This window comes from Pantherophis guttatus, chromosome 1, assembly GCF_059756535.1.
Source record: "Pantherophis guttatus breed Tessera chromosome 1, ASM5975653v1, whole genome shotgun sequence".
Classification (NCBI taxonomy): domain Eukaryota; kingdom Metazoa; phylum Chordata; class Lepidosauria; order Squamata; family Colubridae; genus Pantherophis; species Pantherophis guttatus.
Genome location: NC_142063.1, coordinates 21,762,941 through 21,782,025, shown reverse-complemented (window position 1 = coordinate 21,782,025; position 19,085 = coordinate 21,762,941). Strand labels below are relative to the sequence as shown.

Genomic DNA, 19,085 nt, shown 5'->3' with positions numbered 1-19,085 from the left:
AACTGGACTTTCTGGTTTTTCTTTGAAGACGTTTCGCTTCTCATCCCAGAAGCTTCTTCAGAAGCTTCTGGGATGAGAAGCGAAACGTCTTCAATGAAAAACCAGAAAGTCCAGTTGCCTCTGGAAAAAATGCCTTTGGGACTTGCCACCAGAAGTTCTGAGTGCTCTAACACTGGAGGTTTTTAAGAAGAGATTAGAGAACCATTTCTCTGAAATATTATAGTATTTTCTGCTTGAGCAGGGGTTGGCCTAGAAGATCTCCAAGGTCCATTCAAATGCTGTTATTCTGAAAGATTTGATATATTGAAGTGGTTTGACAGATTGTAGTGAAGTGTAGTCTGGAGTTTAGAATAGCAGAATTGGAAGGGACCTTGGAGGTTTTCTAGTCCAACCCCCTGCTTAGGCAGTGTAGGAAGTTAGCACCCACCCCTCTCCTGGAAGAGTGAAATATTTTAGGAAATATGAAAAAGGCAGAATATTATATTTCCCTGGATGAGAAATATGAGAAGCATATTTTACAGACAAAGCAGCTCCCACCTTCCTGCCCCCCACCCTTTGTCAATGGGCCATTAAGGCTTGGGCCAGTCTATTCTACATAACAAAGATCTACCTCCTTCAGGCAGAGCCATAGTAGGAATTGCCCAAGATCCAACAAAGATAGGATTAGCTCTCTACACAATAGCAGCAGAAACTCACCACATGTGACCTGGGAAGCACATGTGACCATCAGCCAGCAAGGCCCCCACCCCCTGGGAGTCTGACAACCAATCAGGATACTCTTTCGGGGCCCCAAGAAATGCAGAGCCAGAGAGAGCATAAAAACCCGAGGATTTACTGTATCTCCCCCCTTTTTCTGTTCAGGAACTCAAGCCATGTGATCCTGTCCACCATTAAACCATCTTTCCAAGCAGTCTCCATGTTTCCAGTGTCTGTTTTCCCCACTTGGAGCAGAACCTAGAAGGAGGTTTCTTCCAACAGCAGGAAAGGTGCTTTGGAGAATAGGTTGTCTCCCTCTTCTTTGTGGCAGCCTCTGAGATATTGGAAGACTGCTATCATGTCTCCCCTAGTCCTTCTCTTCATCAAACTAGACATACCCAGTTCCTGCCACCGTTCTTCCTATGTTTCAGCCTCCAGTCCCCTAATCATCTTTGTTGCTCTTCTCTGCACTCTTTCTAGCTAAGGGATAGAGTCTCAGGAAGGAGGGGCTGCTTCCCAGAAGGCAAAGTGGCAGTGGAGCTTTCATGTCTGGTTGGCAGGAAGAGGGAAAAGAGGACCCTCCCTAGCAGTTCCACAGGGTATTGTTATGCAGATCATAGTTTTAGTCTGGCAAAATTCTGCCTGAAGGGGAATAACAATAAACTACTCAGAAGTAACTCCACATGTTGTTTTTTGTCTGTTCTGTCTGACAAGAGGGAGAAAATGGGTGGATAAATGGGGCACCTTATTTTATAGGTAATTTTAATAATCAGTGGTTAGTAAAAAATGTCTTTGTCTTGGCCCTTTTTTATATACTATTGTTTCTGGCAGGTATAGTTCTGTACATTCATATGTAGGAGGAAAATTCCAAGATTGGTTTCAACTGGAATTGAACCAAATGGCCCTGAGGATTGGATTTAATACTCTTTGTGATCCCTTCCAGCTCCACAAATCTGATTCTTTGAGTTGACAATGGCTTAAGCTGGCAGGAGCACAAGCAAAGAGAACAAATCCAGACAGGTCCATTACTAAAACATGGTGGAGATGTCATCTGGATCCAAGGTTGAGAAACGAGCAGGAAGAGCTCTTTACATTACATAAGCTTGGGTGAATGAAATTCAAGATTTAAACCAGAGGGCCTGGTGACTTTGTTCTGCAGTAGTTGCTCTTCTTCATTACTAGCACTTCTTGTATGTGAAATAAGAATAACCTATCAGTCCCAGCCTTGTCGTAGATTCTTTGAAACTAGTTTCCAAGTGCAGATTAGAGTTTGTAAACAAAGATTTGTTTACAAGGGGCTGCCACACATAAGATGGGGTCAACCTATTCTCCAAAGCACCAGAAGGCAGAACAAGGAGGAGTGGATGGAAACTGATCAAGGAGAGAAGCAACCTAGAACTAAGGAGAAATTTCCTAACAGTTAGAACAATTGATCAGTGGAAGAGCTTGCCTTCAGAAGTTGTGGGTGCTCCATCACTGGAGGTTTTTTCAGAAGAATTGCTCAACCATTTGCTTGAAATGCTATGGGGTGTCCTGCATGAGCAGGGGGTTGGACTAGAAGACCTCCAAAGTCCCTTCCAACTGTTATTCTGTTAATTATTACCAGGTCTTGGCTGAAGCTCTGACATTATCACTGTGTTTTGTGGCAATGAATTCTCTACGTCATTTGGCGAAGGCTTTAGCTAAACAACTCACAGCGCTAGCATTGCTGAGAGAGAAATGCTTCTTTCCCCCTACTTTTTGTGTAACAGGCACATATTTCCTCCCTAATTTTTACACATATTTTAGCTTCTCCTCCAATCCTGCCCTGCCCCCCCAAAAAAACAGTTTTAAGTCTTTGATTCTGTCCAATGTAACTGTCTCGACTGGACAGGATTACTTATCCATTTTGGCTCTTGTCCTGTTTCCATGATGCCGTGAGAAAAAAGTGTGTGCCCCACCAGGGAGTAGGAAAAAGGCGGCAGTGTAGAGCGGCGGCATGCCAAGAACCACAGGTGTTATAGACATCATGAATCTGAGGAAACTTCTCACTGAGGACATTTGGAGGTCATCCCATCCAGCCCTGGAATGAATTCGTTCTCTTGAAACTCAAACCGCCTAATGGCTCACAGGATGGGACAGAGCTTAGCATGGCAATGCAGCCCATGGACTGAGCTGCCAATCAAGATGTTTACACCTCACCTCTTGTCTGCAGCTCACTCCTGCCAGGAACTCAAATCAGGTGAGCACAAGTCGGGCCAGCAGCTAATTCCTCAGCCTCACCTTTGCAATAAAAAAACCCAGCCTGTCTGTTTTATAGGGTTCTTGGAAGGATCACGAGGAGCGTACATACAATGAGTTCCGGAAAACTCCAGAAAGTGTTTCATGTGTGCTGAATAACCTTAGACCATTAAGTAGGGAAGGAGGTCATTAAGATGCCATGAGGTTAAAGTCCAGAGAGAGTTTCTGAGGCATCTTTGCTTACTTCATAACTTTCCAACAACAAAACATAAAAACTGTGCTGGATCAGAATTACCGGTAATATAATTTATCCACCTTCTCTTCCCTGATTGGACCTACTCAAGCAAGGCTAAGGTAAACAACCTCCTTGCTTGTTGTCCAGAATCTGGATACGCAGAGGTAGGCGGCTGCTGAATAGGGAAGTTCTAGTCTTATCAATCATTTCCAAATCACTTTGAAGACACTACTTCTAATTATCAGTTGATCTGAATCTTTTCTAGGAACACAAGAATTTGTTGGATCAGGCTGAGGACTGTTTAACCCAGTGCTCTATTTATCCTGAAGATGAACCGAACAGCTTCAGGAAGTGCATTAGCTGGTCATAGAGGGAACAACTTTCCCAGGTAGTTTTCCTCAGCAACTGGTATTCAAAGACACACTGCTCTGAATACTGTATAGAGCACAGTGTTTCTCAAACTTGGCAACTTTAAGATGTGTGGACTTCAACTCCCAGAATTCCCCAGCCAAAATTCTGGGAGTTGAAAGCTACACATATTAAAGTTGCAAAGGTTAAAAAACACTGATCTATTTCTATATTGGCATCATGGGCACTGGCACACATGCATACACACACAGTTTTTTCATGTGTAAAATCGGGGGGGGGAAACCCTGCTAGCTGACATCTTTAGCAACAAGAAATCAAACTACTTCCTATTTTTGTTATTTCAAAAAAGTTCTATTGATTACAAATTTAGTTCAGGAACTCAGTATTTCTCTTTAACAGTCCTCCAGATGGGTTGGACTGCATTTCCTAACTTCTCTAGCTACTAGCAGCATCTTTCTCCAAAGTAGCACCTTTCAAAAATATTGGACTACAACTGCCATCAGTTGTAGTTCTGCTTTGTTTCTGAATTTTTCATTCTCTTTTTAATCTTGGGGCTTGAATTATGTTAGAAGGTAGTTTTCCTTAACCATAAACCATGCAAATATACAGGACTGAAATACTTAAGATCCTTAGAAGTGGTATTGGATGAGTCACCCTTTTCTTACCCATCTTATCTTTTCAACCCCCCCCCCTTTTCTCCTGGATTCTGCAGCTGCCCTGTATCTATCCTTAAAGCAACAAAGAGAATTGGTTGTCCTCTCCCAATACTCCTTCGCTTTTTAACATCTTTTATCTGCTGTTTTCTGATGACTGTGCAATACAAGTGGCTAAAAGTAGTAGAATTGCAAAAAAACATAATTGCCAGCCTCTCTCCCCCTGGGGCTACTCACTTTTCCTCTCCAGAAAGATTAGCCCACCCAAACCTCCTCATTAAGTGAGAATTGGATAATTTATGAACTTTTCTCCATTTGGGTTCAGAAGAAGAGCTAAAAGCAACTAACCACACTGAAGTCTACTATTTAGATAGCCCCAAACACACTGGCCAATACATGAGAGGGAAGGTACTGTGTCCATCTCCCAAATGGTGACTCGCCTAGAGATCCTCCATCTTTCTCACTGCTAGCAAGGTGGATCTGAATTTAATAGTTCAGCAAACTCTGAACAGTTTCTCCCTTTGCCATATACTTCCTAGATAAGTGATGGCTAACCTTTTTGCCATCGTGTGCTAGGAGAGGGGGGGGGGAGGGTCGCACGCGCACATGCCCATGCGCATGCATGCGCAACACCCCCCCTCCCGCTCCTGGCACATGATGACCTGGTAGGCCCGTTTTTCTTTCATATCTGGTTCCAGATCCTCTCTATTTATCTGGGCGAACAGCCTTTCTCACTCTCTCGGAAGCCCTCCAAAGGCCTGAAACGGCCCATTTCCCGACTCCCGGTGGGACAGGAAGTGACATTTTTTGCTGTCCCCAGCCTCCAGAGCCTCTCTAGGAGTCTCTATGAGCCTCTCTAGGAGTCTCTAGGAGCCTCTTTAAGAGTCTCTGGAGGCTGGGGACAGCAAAAAACATCACTTCCTGTCCCACCGGGAGTCAGAAAATGGGCCCTTTCAGCCTCTGTGGGGCCTCCAAGGGAGTGGGAAACAGGCCTTCCCCATGCCGCCCCCATGCCCTCCAGAGGCAGGAAACAGCCAGCTTCCCTACTTCTGGTGGGCCCAGAAGGCCCGAAAATCAGCTGGCTGGCGTGCGCATGCGCCCCAAAGCTGAGCTGGCGTGCCCACTAATATGTCTCCGCGTGCCACCTGTGGCACGCGTGCCATAGGTTTGCCATATACTTCCTAGACCATTTTCATTCCATTGCAGCTTTGACTACCCAGATGCAGTTTGCTTAAAAGCCAGAACTGGACTGCGGAGGGGAGGAGAATGGGTGGGGCGAAAGACCCTTAAAAGGAGAAGATATCATTTGGACTAATCTTACCAGGGACATTCCCAATGTAGAAGGGTCTCTGGAGGATGTGACCACATCCTCTTTGCAAGCCACACATGTGCCTAAACCTCAAGGGATTCTGTACAGTATAGCCAGGTCCCCATATCAACCCCCCATAACCACCGAAAGCCTCCCATTCCTATGAAATGCATTTGAGTATGGAACAATGGGTACCCTTTCAACAGCTTGCTCCAGCTCGCGTCAGTGCTGAAGCCCAGCAGGGTGAGATAATCAGTCAATTGTTTCTGGAGTACAAGCCTCAAACTAGATCCTGAAGGGCCTTTGGGCAGGACGGGGTTGGGGTCTGGGGGAATGCTCTGGAAATGCCAGGATATGCTTCAGACTGTCACCTCCCCCCACCCCCAAATAAGGAGTGGGGTAGAGGTCCTTCTTTCTATCTACTCTGACAGAAGCTAGTTTCCAAAAGATGGTGTGGTGTGGTTGTTTTTTTTTGAATGAATGTAATGCAAAAACAAAAAACAAAAGGAAGAAGAAATAAAAATAACCACTCCATTTAAAACTGGTTGTTGTTTTGTTTCTGGTTCATTTCTCCCAGTGGCACAACATGGACAAAGCCTTCATTGTGGATCAAAATCTTCTGGATGAACAATTCATCCTGGTGACTAACCAAGCGATGGGAGCTTCCTGCGTCGCTCTCGCCACACTGAAATGTCAGACCCAGTTCCTGAATGAATGAGTCCAGATGACGGCAGCTACGTTGGGCCTTGAGTGCCCTGAACAGAAAAATCTTTGCTCCTCCCTGCTCCTCCTTCGCTCTCCCAACAGCACAGGGGGATCAGTTGGCCTCAAGGAAAAGGCACTCTGCTCATGTTCAGGTGTTTAACAGCTTTGGATTTTTGCAGAACTCTGCAGTCTTGTTGAGACTCAGCTCAATGGAAAAAGAAAGCATAGAAAAGAGAGAGAGGGGTGGGGATCCAACAAAGACTTTCTGGATCTCAGAAACGTGGCATCGCTTGGTGGTGTGCTTTTAACTTGGCTGCTGTTAATCAGAGTAGGGCGATAAGAGTCAAATCTAGTCCAGGATCTTGTTGCTAACCTTGGCAGTATCCTGTCTCATACTGTGCACAACCAGAAGCCTCCTGAGAAGCTCACAAGCAGGGGGCAGAGAATACAAGTAGTCCTCAATTTATGACCACCATGGAGCCCAAAATTTAATCTGATGAGCGAGATCGTTGTTAAGGTGAATTTTGCCCCATTTTACAATTTTTCTTGCCACCGTTGTTAAGTGAATCAGTTCAGTGTTAAGTTTGTTAGGTGAATCTGGTTTTCCCAATTGACTTTGCTTATTAGAAGATCAGAAAAGGTGATCACAGAACCCCGGGACACTGCAACCGTCATAAATATGAACCAGTTGCTAAGCATCTGGATTTTGATCATGTGACCAAGGGGATGCTGCAATGGTCATCAGTGTGAAAAACTTTTTTTCAGTGTTGTAGCTTTGAATGGTCACCAAACAAATGATTGTAAGTCAAGGACTACCTGTAATCACTTATTATTTCTTAATAATTATTATTGCACATAACTTGTGAGAAGTACCTTATGCTGTTTAAGACAGAGCAACAATGTCTGTTTCTCCATTTTAAAGCACTTAAAACTTAAGGCCATTTGAGCAACTGAGACGGAAAAATCCCATAAATATGCTTCTTTCTATTGTGAAAAAAAGCAAAATTAAAACAAATAGCCCTTTGCTGCCTGATAAATAAAGTCTGCTGACTGAAGACAGGCAGAGGTAGACTTTTTCAGTACAGGAAGGTTTCATTTTGCTAACACAGGAGTTTTGGAAGGTCCATTTACTAACTCCACAGTTGATCTAACGCATTACAATCTGAGAATAACAGAGTTGGAAGGGATCTTGTAGGCCATCTAATCCAACCCAATGCTTAAGCTGGAGACCCTACACCATTTCTGACAAGTGGCTGTCCAGTCTCTTCTTGAAAGCCTCCAGTGATGAAGCTCCCACAACTTCTGAAGGCAAGCTGTTCCACTGATTGATTGTTCTCGCTGTCAGAAAATTTCTCCTTTTTTCTAGGTTGAATCTCTCCTTGGTCAATTTCCATCCATTATTCCTTGTCTGGCCTTCAGGTGCTTTGGAAAATAGCTTGACCCCCTCTTCTCTGTGGCAGCCCCTCAAATATTGGAACACTGTTATCATGTCTCCCCTGGTCCTTCTCTTCACTAGACTAGCCATACCCAGTTCCTATAACCGTTCTTCGTATGCTCCAGGCCACTAATAATCTCTGCTGCTCTTCTCTGCACTCTTTCTAGAATCTCAACATCTTTTTATAGTGTGGTGACCAAAACTGGATGCAGTACTCTAGGTCAGTGATGAAATTCAATTTTCTTTACTATCGGTTCTATCGGCGTGGCTTGGTGGGTGTGGAGTGGCTCGATGGGAGTGGTTTGATGGGCATGGCAGGGGAAGGATACTGCAAAATCTCCATTCCCAAACCAGCCAGAGATGGTATTTGCCGGTTCTCCGAACTATTCAAAATTTCCGCTACCGGTTCTCCAGAACCTGTCAGAACCTGCTGGATTTCATCCCTGCTCTAGGTGTGGTCTTACTAAGGCTTTGTAGAGTGGTACTAGCATGTTACATGATCTTGATTCAGTCCCTCTGTTAATGCAATTTAGGATTGCATTGGCTTTTTTGGCTGCTGCCACACACTTTTAGCTCATATTTAATTGGTTGTCCACTAAGACTCCAATATCCCTCTCACGGTTACTGCTGTTAAGCCAGGTTTCATCTAATCTGTACGTATACTTTTGCTTTTCTTGCCTAAGTGTGAGACTTTATTTTTGTCTAAGTTGAATTTCATTTTATTAGATAGGGCCCAGTGTTCATGTCTGCTGAGATCCATCTGGATCTTGAGCCTATCATCTAAGGCAGGGGTGTCAAACTCGTGACCAGTGGGCCGGATGCGTCACGCGCTGGCCATGCCCACGCCCGGTTTAGCGAAGAGGGGAAAAAAAGGCGCGATACGTCATGTGACTACAATGTGACGCTGCAAGTTTGACACCCCTGATCTAGGGTGTTGGCTGTTCCAGCCAGCTTAGTGTCGTCTGCAAATTGGATGAGTTCCCTTTCTATTCCCTCATCTAATATTTGCAATATTTGCAAATTTCACTTGCAAACAGCGGGGCAGCTCACGAATGGCAGGAAATCATAAGCAGGGATGGAAAGAACCAGCCCCGCCCAGTGCTTATCCCTGGAGGTAGACTTCCTCTAGTCATGCAGTTTCCATTCAAACAGATGGACACAAACCCACTTTTCTGAAAATTGGTAGGAAAACTCCAGAGTTTTCAGCAGTTCAGGCAGGGACCTGAAGCCAAACTCAAACTCAAGCAAACCAAACATTACATCACAAGCCAAGAAAGGCACAAATTGAACAAAGGCAAGATGGCTATTTTTGAAGTCACTGGTGGAGGGGACATTCCAGTAAGAGCGAGCAAGGTCACCTTGTCATCTGACACACAACTTTTTTTTTCTTGGTTGTCTGTGACTTGACATGTTAGGGGAATCCAGTTGCTGTTCCCTGTGGTGTAAAGAGAGGTGGTATAGTTCGGACCGGTTCGCCCGAACTGGTAGCGGAAATCGCGGGTGGGCCTGCCCACCTGCCCAGGCACTATGCCATCCTATTTAGGCACATTTTTGAGGCCAGGTGCAGGCACGGAAGGCGTATGCACAACAAAGCGCATGCACCAAGGGCCGGGCGCATGCGTGGAAGGCAGGAGCGCGCATGAAGCAAGTGTGCACACGTGGGGCGAACCGATAGTAACATAATCTGCAACCCACCGCTGGGCGTAAAGCAGGTTATCAAGCTAAACTGCAAGGCCTATATACACCCTACACCCTTAGCCAATTTTTTCCCCCTAGGTTCACGCAAACCCTAAAATAACCAAGTCAGCTGCTAGGCTTGTACAGCCTGCAAGCCTTCAAAAGAAAAGTAAACAAGGCAAAGCCATCCTAACTAAGTTAACTGTATTGGGAACATGCAGAGTCAGTTCTTTAACGGAACCGATTAAGGCTTCTCTGTGAACAAAGCCATTTCTTTAGGCCCTGCCTGGAGTTCAGCAAGCTTGGATGAACCCAAGATATCTCTGGCTTTGACAAATCCAGCATAGTCTACCAGGAAAACGTTAGCGTGTCCTTTCCTTCCGCTTCTCTCACTGCCATTCCCGCTTAAAGAATCACATTCAAATCAAGAGAAGTAACAGCTCCACTAAATGCTTCACGGATCCAGTCCCACCTTAAGCGCTGCAAGCAGAGACTGAAGAACTGGGAACGTTCAGCCTCCATCACGACACATTGAAAATACCTGTAGAAAAAGGCCAAGAAATCTCTACCTTCCCCACAAAAGAATGATGTGGAATGCAGGTAGTCCTCAACTTATGACCGCAATTTAGGACCAGAATTTTGGTTGCTAAGTAAGTCAGTTGTTAAGTGAGTTGTGCCCAATTTTATGATCATTTTTTTTTTTGCTATAGTTGTTAAGGGAATGACTACAGTTGTTTAAGTGAATCACATTCACTTCACTGTTAAGCAAATCTGGCTTCCCCCATTGACTCTGCTTGTTAGAAGCTGGCAGAGAAGGTCACAAATAGCAACCCGATGACTCTGGGACGCTGCAACCGTCACAAACACACAACAGTTGCCAAGTGCCTGGATTTTGATCGTGTGGCCACTGGGATGCTGCAACCAGAGGTGGGTTTCAGCAGGTTCTGACCAATTCTGTAGAACCGGTAGTGGAAATTTTGAATACTTCGAAGAACCGGTAAATACCCCCTCTGACTGGCCCCGCCCCTATCTATTCTCTGCCTCCCGAGTCCCAGCTGATCAGGAGGAAATGGGTATTTTGAGTATCTTTCTCCTGGAGTGGGGTGAGAATGGAGATTTTACAGTATCCTTCCCGTCACGCCCACCAAGCCACGCCCACCAAGCCATACCACACCCACCAAGCCACACCCACAGAACTGATAGTAAAAAAAAATTTGAAACCCACCACTGGCTGTAACGGTCATAAGTGTGAGTCGTAAGTCACTTTTTTCAGTGCCATTGTAACTTCAAATGGTCACTAAATGAACAGCTATAAGATGAGGACTACCCGTAATAGCTGCTGAATGTTAAGAAAAACATTCCTAACACAGAAAGGAAAGAGCTGAAGTGTGGAAGCAGCAGCCTATGCAGCCCCCGACCGACCCCCTCCCCCAATTCACTAAAGCTCTTCAAGTTGTGTGAATGGGGATGCTTTGATCTGCACCCAATCACCATAAAGGGAATTGGACCTTCGGGTCTAAATGGCACCTTCCAATAACTCTGGTTCTAAAATTGTGTTCCAGGAATGTGCAAAATATCACGTGATGCTTTGGGAAAGCCAAAAACCGAGGACCCAGAACAACAGCAGCAGATGTGTGGAGGTATGTATGTGAACAGAGGACACCCCCCCACCCCCCACCCTATGAGCGCAACGGAGCAGCTCAATTTAACCTCCATCCCACTCAACTCACCAGAGGAGGGAAAGCATTTGGCAAACCATCCCTCCCCGACTCTTGTTTTGAATTCCACCCCACTTTGTTTGCTTTAATTGTTCCTGACCCCATTGGGGAAGATACTTTCGGAATCTGGAACTCTCCTATAAATAGCTGTTGATGCGGCTGGAAGGGACTTGGCGAGAACAAGCTGGGAGTGTGTGGTTTGTGCGAGATGGAGGAATCTCACAATGGACTGAGGTTATCTTTCTCCCCTTTGGGAGACAATCTCTCTCCCCCACACCATGGTCAAAGTTAAAACAGAGTGCAGAAGGGGGGGAAAAAAAGAAGACAAACCTATGTTGCCAAGAATCATAAAAATTCTAGAAAGTACTGTAATACATCTGAAACATCCCTTTTTACCCAATTACAGACTTAACAGATTTATTTCCTTACTTAAATGCTGATTTATTGTTTTGTTTGGAGGGCAATCTCCCCCACCCTCCAAGTTCCAAAAGCCTTAAAAGACAAAACGCCTGCAGGAAGCTCAGAAGAAGCAGGGAAGAAGACAGCTGCTCTTTCCCACTGTATGTTCCCAGATAGAGTGACTTTGCAGTGGGAGGTTCCATTTAATCATAAAAGAACATAAAAGACGATCTGATCAAAGATACCTATTCATCCTACAACTGATTTGCTCCTATGGACCGGCAGAGGCGTCGTCTAACAAACTTTAAGAATGAACAAGTTACTTTACCATTTACTTGTTCAGAAAATGGTAAATGGAATTTTAAACGGAAGGACACTTTCTACCCCCCCCTCCCCTTTCAAGACAACAGGATACCTGTTCTCATCCAGTGGAGAGCCAACTTGCAACTCCCACCCCCCTCCCCAGACAGGATATTTGAGATTACTTTAAAAGAGAGTGAAACATATCCATGAAGAACAGGTTTAACTGCTAAGTGGAAATTCTTTGTGGAGAATCTGTGAGTACTGGAAAACAAAGGGGAGGATTGCTCCTAGAGAGATTTAACGATCTGCTGCTAGAAAAAGGATATTGGGTTAGATGTTAGTTTGTCCTTCTTCAAGCTCATCATTATGAACCTCTGAACTAGGAGCGCATGCAACGGCCCCAGAGAAGTCCTCCCTCCCCCCTCTCCCAATCCTCTTACCAAAGCGGATGGGCCACAGTGAACCTCCTCTGGAGACGAAGATTGGGGATCACGCTCATTTTCTTGGAGAGAACAGGTGAGCTGTCGGTCTTGGAGGCTGGGGAAACTCCTGGGGAGTTGGGTAGCTTGGAGCAGGAGGAGAGCATCCCCACTTACATCCCGGCTGCTGTTCCTCAGAGGCAGAGAACTCAGGCAATTGCCACCACCACAGCTACCGCCCGCAAGGCTCCGCACGAAGCCAAGGAGGGTAGCTGATGGCCAAAAGGCTAAATTAGACTCTGGAGCTGGAAATGCCCAATGTCGTGCGCAAACGGGCCCCCAAAAGGACACCGTCACTGCCACAGAAGGGAGCACGGCTGGGACCCATCCTATTTGCAAGAAGCCAGCTCTCTCTCTGGTTCCTCCGGCTCTGTTGTCCTGATGTATTGGTGCTCTGTGTCCAGAGACGTGACAGCCTCCACAACGTTAGATATTCCGGCCCCAAAGGAACTTCACCGTCCTCTGATTTTTGTGGCTCCTTGAAAGTACCCCAGCCATTATTCAAGCCCAAAGCAAGACACGCACAGGCACCATCCTATCCGCCCTGCTCTAGGGAACTTTCTGCTGTCGCCTCACCCCCAGCCGGGAAGCTAAACAAATGGCTTGGCGTGGATCCAGCTGACAGCAGGGCCAAGTTTCTCTCGTCACTGTCTCCAGCAAGGGTAAGCCAGGGACAAGGGGCAAGAGGCTTGTCCCATAACTCACCTGCAGCTCCCTCTAGCTCCCTCCCTTAAACACTTAGGCCATCCTTGGGTAGACAGCTTGGATCTGCCAATGGTGGTCAGCCCTAACAAGACAACAGAGCCCTTCCCAGAAGCTCAAATGCAAAAAAGACTTTGCATTTATAGAGCTGCCTCCCAGAGCAGCACAAGCCATTGGAAATGGCCACACTAAACCCTCGCAAAATTCTGGCAGGGCACAGTAGGCCTGAAAACCTAAACCACTTATGTTCAAACCTGCCTAGCAGTCCTGGCAATGCTACTGATGCGGCGAGTCCAATTACACTGATAGTTGATCACCTCTGCTAGCCCGCCCTCTGGCCTCCGGTGAGTCCGATTTCACTGACAGCTGATCACCTCTGCCAACTCGCCCTCCCGGGCCTCGGTCTTCCAAACCCGTCTGGCAAATGTAAACATTTGCTCTGACCTTTTGCTGTTGCTCCGGGCTGCTTGCAAATAGCCGGCTGATACAAGAACTGCGGCGGCGATGCAAAAAATGAGCTAACAGTGATGAAGATGGGACAGCCAAGAGCCCCTGGGGAATCTCTTGTAACTCTCTAACTTTGGCACAGTTCGTGTGGCAGGAGGGTGCGTGGGTGGGAGGGCACGCATGTAACTTGATCTAGGCTATTAGCATATGGCGCTTCCCATCTTTTCCAGAATGAACTCTTCTGACAGGCAAACAGCTTGCTGGACTCTCGGTCAGAGAGCGATCCTTTCAGTTCAGAGACTGACGCTAGGATGGACTGCCTACAAAACATGTGATGCGCCACTGAACTAAAAGTAGACGAGAACAGCTGCGGATTCGTTTCCAGTGGAGGGATGGGAGGCCTCCTGGGACGTCACCCGTGGGGCCAGGTGGTATCATCATCTAGATGGAATCCTTCCCTGGCAGGACTTTTCCGCAAAGAGCAAGAATGGAAGAACGAGAGCCAGTTTGGTATAGTGGTTGAAGGCACCAGGGTAAACACCAGGAGGCTGTGAGTTTTCGTCCTGCCTTAGGAATAAATTCAGCTGGATGACCTTGGGCCACTCACCCTCTCTCAGTCCTAGGAAGAACGGCTGAAACGGACACTTCTTGATTCTTATTTAATTTGTATACTGCCCTTCTCCAACAGGACTCAGGGCGGTGAACAGCCACGGTAAAACACAACATATAAAATTTAAAAGCAGTTTAAAAAACATTAAATAATTTTGGCCATCAATTTAAAACAACCCAATTAAAACCAATTACAAATTAAAACGGCAAGGATGGGATCAAGCCAGCCCGGCTAGATGAAATAGATGTGTTTTCAGGGCCCGACGAAAGATCTGAAAGCCATTTCTGAAAAAAAAATGCGGTCAAAAAACCTGCAGGGATTTGTCCAGGCAGTCTTGGATAACTTGAAGGCACTTCTGCCCCCAAAAGCAGACCAGACTCTTTCTTCAAACCAGTCTTCATTTCTATATGCACAGAGAAACCATGACCTGGTGGGTCTACCCCATCATAGCTAGATTGTTCTGGTTACAAAGAAAGACATGAGTCTGCTTGTGAAAGAGAAACAGGCAGAACCCTTTGATGGGTTAACCATGGTCGCACTGTTAAATCTCTCAGAAGGTAGGGCTAGAGGGAGGGGCTTCATTCATGCCTCAGTGGGTCCTGTGGGGAGATTGCACAGGGCATATCTGACCAATGGGCTCTTAAAAGCTGATGAGAATATTGAGCTATTTTATAAAGCATTAGACTGTGTCCTTTGGGTCTTCAAATCCAGTTCTACCCAGGAATTCTTAAGGAAAAGCTCTTTGGCTGGAATCCTACATACTGACACATGTCATTGAGTGTGAAGTTGGAAGCCCTTTTGACAAGGCCTTTTGGCTTGACATTTTGCAAAGGAGTTCCAGGAATGTGAAGCAATAAATGAGGAAGGGATTTGGTAAGGATCTGAATCAAAAGGGGGTCGAAAGCCAGAGTCCCATAAACATAATTCCTTCTTGACTGGCTTGATCATGTATTGCCTTTCATCAGAGGCAGCTGGCAAGAGATCCAGGCTCAGGAAGGTGGGAGAAAAACAAATGGGATTCCTTGACAGTAAATTCCCACTTGCTCCTGGATTCTTGCTAGGTGATTCTTGGCTTCCCTTGCACCCTCTGCAGCGTTGCTGAACCACTACCTTTAGCTGATATTTGGGGAGCTCTGAAAATTGGGGGGCAACCAAATACAGATATGCAGTGGGCAGAAAAGGAATGTCAGATTTCCTCCAAAGAAGTTGGGTTAGATGTGTGTATCCCACCTCCTGCCAAGTGACTATATAAGGTTATAAAGCAGAAGGAAAAACAAATGACTCTGGTGTTACAAAGCCTCACATTTGGGAGGAAGACTGGAAACTTTTTCTGATCCTGGTCTTGATGCTTGATTAGTGTTTTCATTTTTTAAAAAAATAAAGGACCCTAAGCTGAAAACATTTCACATTTAACAAATAACCTTTGCAGAACATTTGCTTTGCCTGTGAAATCTTCCCTTACTTCCTGAAGCAAAGCGATCTGTATATTCTCCTGTACCTAAAAAGATGCTTTTTTCTGACAGTTTAAAGGTATCGAGTAGATGGAAGAATCTCTTGTAGATTTGGTGGACAGCTCTAATTCACAAACACTGTTGCTTTTGAAATTTGCATGCTTAGGTTGTTGTTGGGTTGTTGTTTTTTTTGCCAGTTTGAGGGGTGCTAGTCCTCAGGAATTTGTATTCTTAAGTTTTCATTAAAAATATCAGAGGCTGTATCCTCTATATGGAGATTTGCCTTATATGTGTATATAAAGGTGGGGGAGGAAAAACAGAGATACTAAATGAGGATGACATTAATAGAAACACAGGCCAAACTATTTCTCTAACTCCCTAATTTAACAGATTAACAGAGTTGGAAAGGATATTGTAGGTCATCTAATCCAACCCCCACCCCCAGAAGGAGACTCTACACCATTTCTGACAATTGGCAGACTTTGACAGACAGCTGCCCTTCTTACAGAACCTTTTTGTACCCTCTCCTCCCTAACCATCATTTAACTGGAGATGCCAGAAATAAATCTTAATTAAGGCAGAATTAGGAGAGTTGCATTTAATCAAGACATTTTATACCTGTGAAAGGAAACGCCATCGTGAATGTGTTTGTATTTCTAAGAGAAATCTGGAATTTGTTTCTTGCAATGCACCACTATCTCCACTAGGTGGAGGCAGTTTACCACAGCAAAATTCTAAAGAAGGAGATTTTTTTTTTATTGCACTGCGAACTTGATTCCCCCCTCCCTCCTCTGTTGAGCTGAGGTGTTTTCTGCCCTTCTCTTAGCAAAATACTTAGTTGGCAGGATGTTGGCTATCCCTATTTGCTGATGCCGTTCTTGCATCTCTTCCCCGGCTTCTGTCCAAGTCAGTGTCTAACAAAGCCTAACCAACCTTACAGATCTTGAGGCTGAGCTTGGAGGGCCTCAGAATAAGGAGAAAAACACTGCTTTAACACAAGTACAGCTAACATAATAATGATTTAAAACCTGCCGCACAGAATGGGGATGAGATGAAGGCAACATGAAAGGGAAACAGCAGAAAAAAGGAATGGCCGGAACATCCTTTCACCATAGTCAGGTGCAAGTTGGAACATGACCCCAATTTTAAATGTTGGATGGTTTTCAATTAAAATAGTATTTACATCATTAGGAGTCAAAGAATATTCAACACACAGCAACTATATTAACATTGGACTCCTTTTTCATTCAGGGTGATAGGGTTCATCCACAGCGTTAAGAAATTACTATCCATTTCCTTACGTTCGTATTTTAAAACTTACTTCAGAAATTTGGAAACAGTTAAACTGCTTGGCTTTCTGATTTTCTCATTCCCGAGGATAAATTCGTTCAATATAAGCTGAGATGGTAAAACATTTGTTAGAGAGAGTTAAGAGATTGAATTCTGGATGGAAATCCCCTTGCAGCTGAGTTTATAAATGAATGGTTTAAATTCCAATTTCAAGTGAGTCAAATACAATATTTTTTTCATAAACTGTTGAGACCTCATTAGTTAAGACCATTAACAGCGTATGAAGAAGGATGGAAAAATGATCGGACAAGAAGACAGGGTTCTCTCTGCCAAATAATGAGTGGGTGGACTTATCCCCAATGCTGAGGACCATGAATTGGTCAGAAGGTGCAGAACAGAATAATAGAATTGGAAGGGACCTTGGAGGTCTTCTAATCCAACCCCTGCTCAAGCAGTTCAGACATATGATTGGTCAATTTCGTCTTAAAAACTTCCAATGTTGGAGCACCCACAACTTCTGAAGGAAGTTATTCCACTGATTAATTGTTCTGCCAGGAAGTTTCTCCTTAGTTCTAGGTTGATTCTCTCCTTGATTAGATTCCATTCATTACTTCTTGTTCTGCCTTCAGGTACTTTAGAGAATAAATTGACCCTCTCTCCTTTGTTTGTAGCAGTCCTTTAGATATTGGAACACCATAAATCATTATAACAAGCCTGAAGATTAAGACTGGCCCATGTTTGAGAGGGTTGTTTGCCTTTAATGCATTCTCTAGTACCTAAATGCGGCTATTGTTCCTTTTCTTCTCTCTGTCCAGTTCCTCTTCCTTTCCCTGTACTTAAAGCTGTCTTCAATCATTGAATAAAATTAATTTCCTATAAAATATTTCATTTATTGAATTAATTCTTCATATCCATAAACTAATCATTTTTGTCTTACACCGAAAAAGAAAACATTCACACCTCCAGCAGAAACAGCAAAAGGAGAGGGGGGGGGGAAACAGAACAGAAATGGGGTGATGAGAACATTCATTGAACTGAGAAGAAAATAAAAAAGACAAGTAGTATCTTTTCTGATTAATGAATGTAATTAAAAGGACAGTTTCCCCAAATCTGTTGTTGTTGTTGTTGTTGTTTGCCACTATAGACTTGGAGTTGGGGAATGATTGAACTGAATCTGAAGAATTGGTAGCAACTGCAACCTTATTTGGAATGGTTATGAGTTGATGGGTTTCAAAAGGAGTGGATTGGACAATGTTCTTGATTTTGCGTGTCCCTCTGGGTCCTGTTCTTGGATTGTACTATTTTGGGGGAGATCCCTCACCTCCCACTCAGGATTCAGTTAAATCCCTCTGGATCAGATTGGTAAGGTATCTTCTGAACTCCTGTTTCTCAGTTCTCATGAGGGCCAGAGTCCTTCATCTCTGAAATGTAATCCATTATCAAAGAATCCAAACCATTCTCCGTTTGGATTCTGTACAGCCAGTTCACACAGTCTTCTTTCCTCCTTTTCAGAGCCTGGACCTTCAACAAGAAGGAATGAAAAGTTCCCCCTTTCCTTGGGTCCTTCACTTCCTGTCCAGCAGTTTGTAGTCCCTTGCAATATCTTGAAGACACCGCCATTTGTCTCCATGTAGATCAGGAGTAAGGGCTATTTGTCAGTGAGTTTAAGAGTCTTGGGAATCTTCCTGTCAAACTTCTCTTGATAGACTGTCCAACCGAAAGACTATTGGTTCAGTCCCTCTCAATAGAGATGTCCAATCACCATCATTCCTCCTCTTTGGGGCACAAAAAAGCAATTCCACCTTTGCAGAACCTGTGGCCTCTCTTTACTCCTTGAGTCTTAATGGCAGCATTCTTCATTCCGGGGTCCAGAAACTTCATCACTGACAAAATGCCGGTGTATTTTGAAATTCCAAAGAGCAAGAGTCCTCCTTGGCACCTGAGCCTTTGTGTCATGTAATGAAGATCTAGCATGAAGATGCCATGTAAGATCTATCTGTCCCCTCTTGTGCCTCTATCTTTTGGGAAGCTTCTTAGGCTCCACATGTGCTTCTTTCATCTGATGCAAAAATACTTCACCTTCCCTGAAAAACTGCAGGGTTTTCCCCATCCCCTTCTCATTCTCTTCTAGGAGGACAGTAAACCTCAATTTACACTATTTCTTTTGTTGCATTGAACCATATTCTTGTCTAGGAGGCATGCAATATTTCCTACTCTCCTATCCTCACTCTGGAGGCCACTGAGATTGGACCTGGAAAAAGGGCTGGCAAGCAAATGATGAAATGTTTGCATATAAGGCAGCATTTGCATGATAATTTCACCTTTATGCTTTGCCCTGGGCCTTTGTTGAATAAGTTAAGCAAAACAGGTTAGCACAAACCTTTATA

General features: G+C 44.6%; 1 protein-coding gene and 1 long non-coding RNA gene across 3 annotated transcripts in view; one reads left to right on the top strand and one right to left on the bottom strand.

Moving 5' to 3' along the window:
- PDE4C (phosphodiesterase 4C) overlaps positions 1-19,085 on the bottom strand; it is a 127,332-nt gene that overhangs the window by 37,134 nt on the left and 71,113 nt on the right. The window contains exon 1 of one of the 2 annotated variants that reach the window (XM_034437625.2): positions 12,160-13,507. The exons of the other annotated variant lie outside the window; for it this stretch is intronic. Within the exon in view, the coding sequence (XP_034293516.2) occupies positions 12,160-12,305 (146 nt within the window). The 5' untranslated portion in view covers positions 12,306-13,507. Of the gene's footprint in view, positions 1-12,159; positions 13,508-19,085 lie in introns of those variants that run through there. 2 annotated transcript variants of the gene reach the window in all.
- LOC148116351 (uncharacterized) lies at positions 11,881-15,676 on the top strand. Its single transcript, XR_015734360.1, has 2 exons — positions 11,881-12,235; positions 13,578-15,676. It is a non-coding gene; the product is annotated as an uncharacterized LOC148116351 (long non-coding RNA).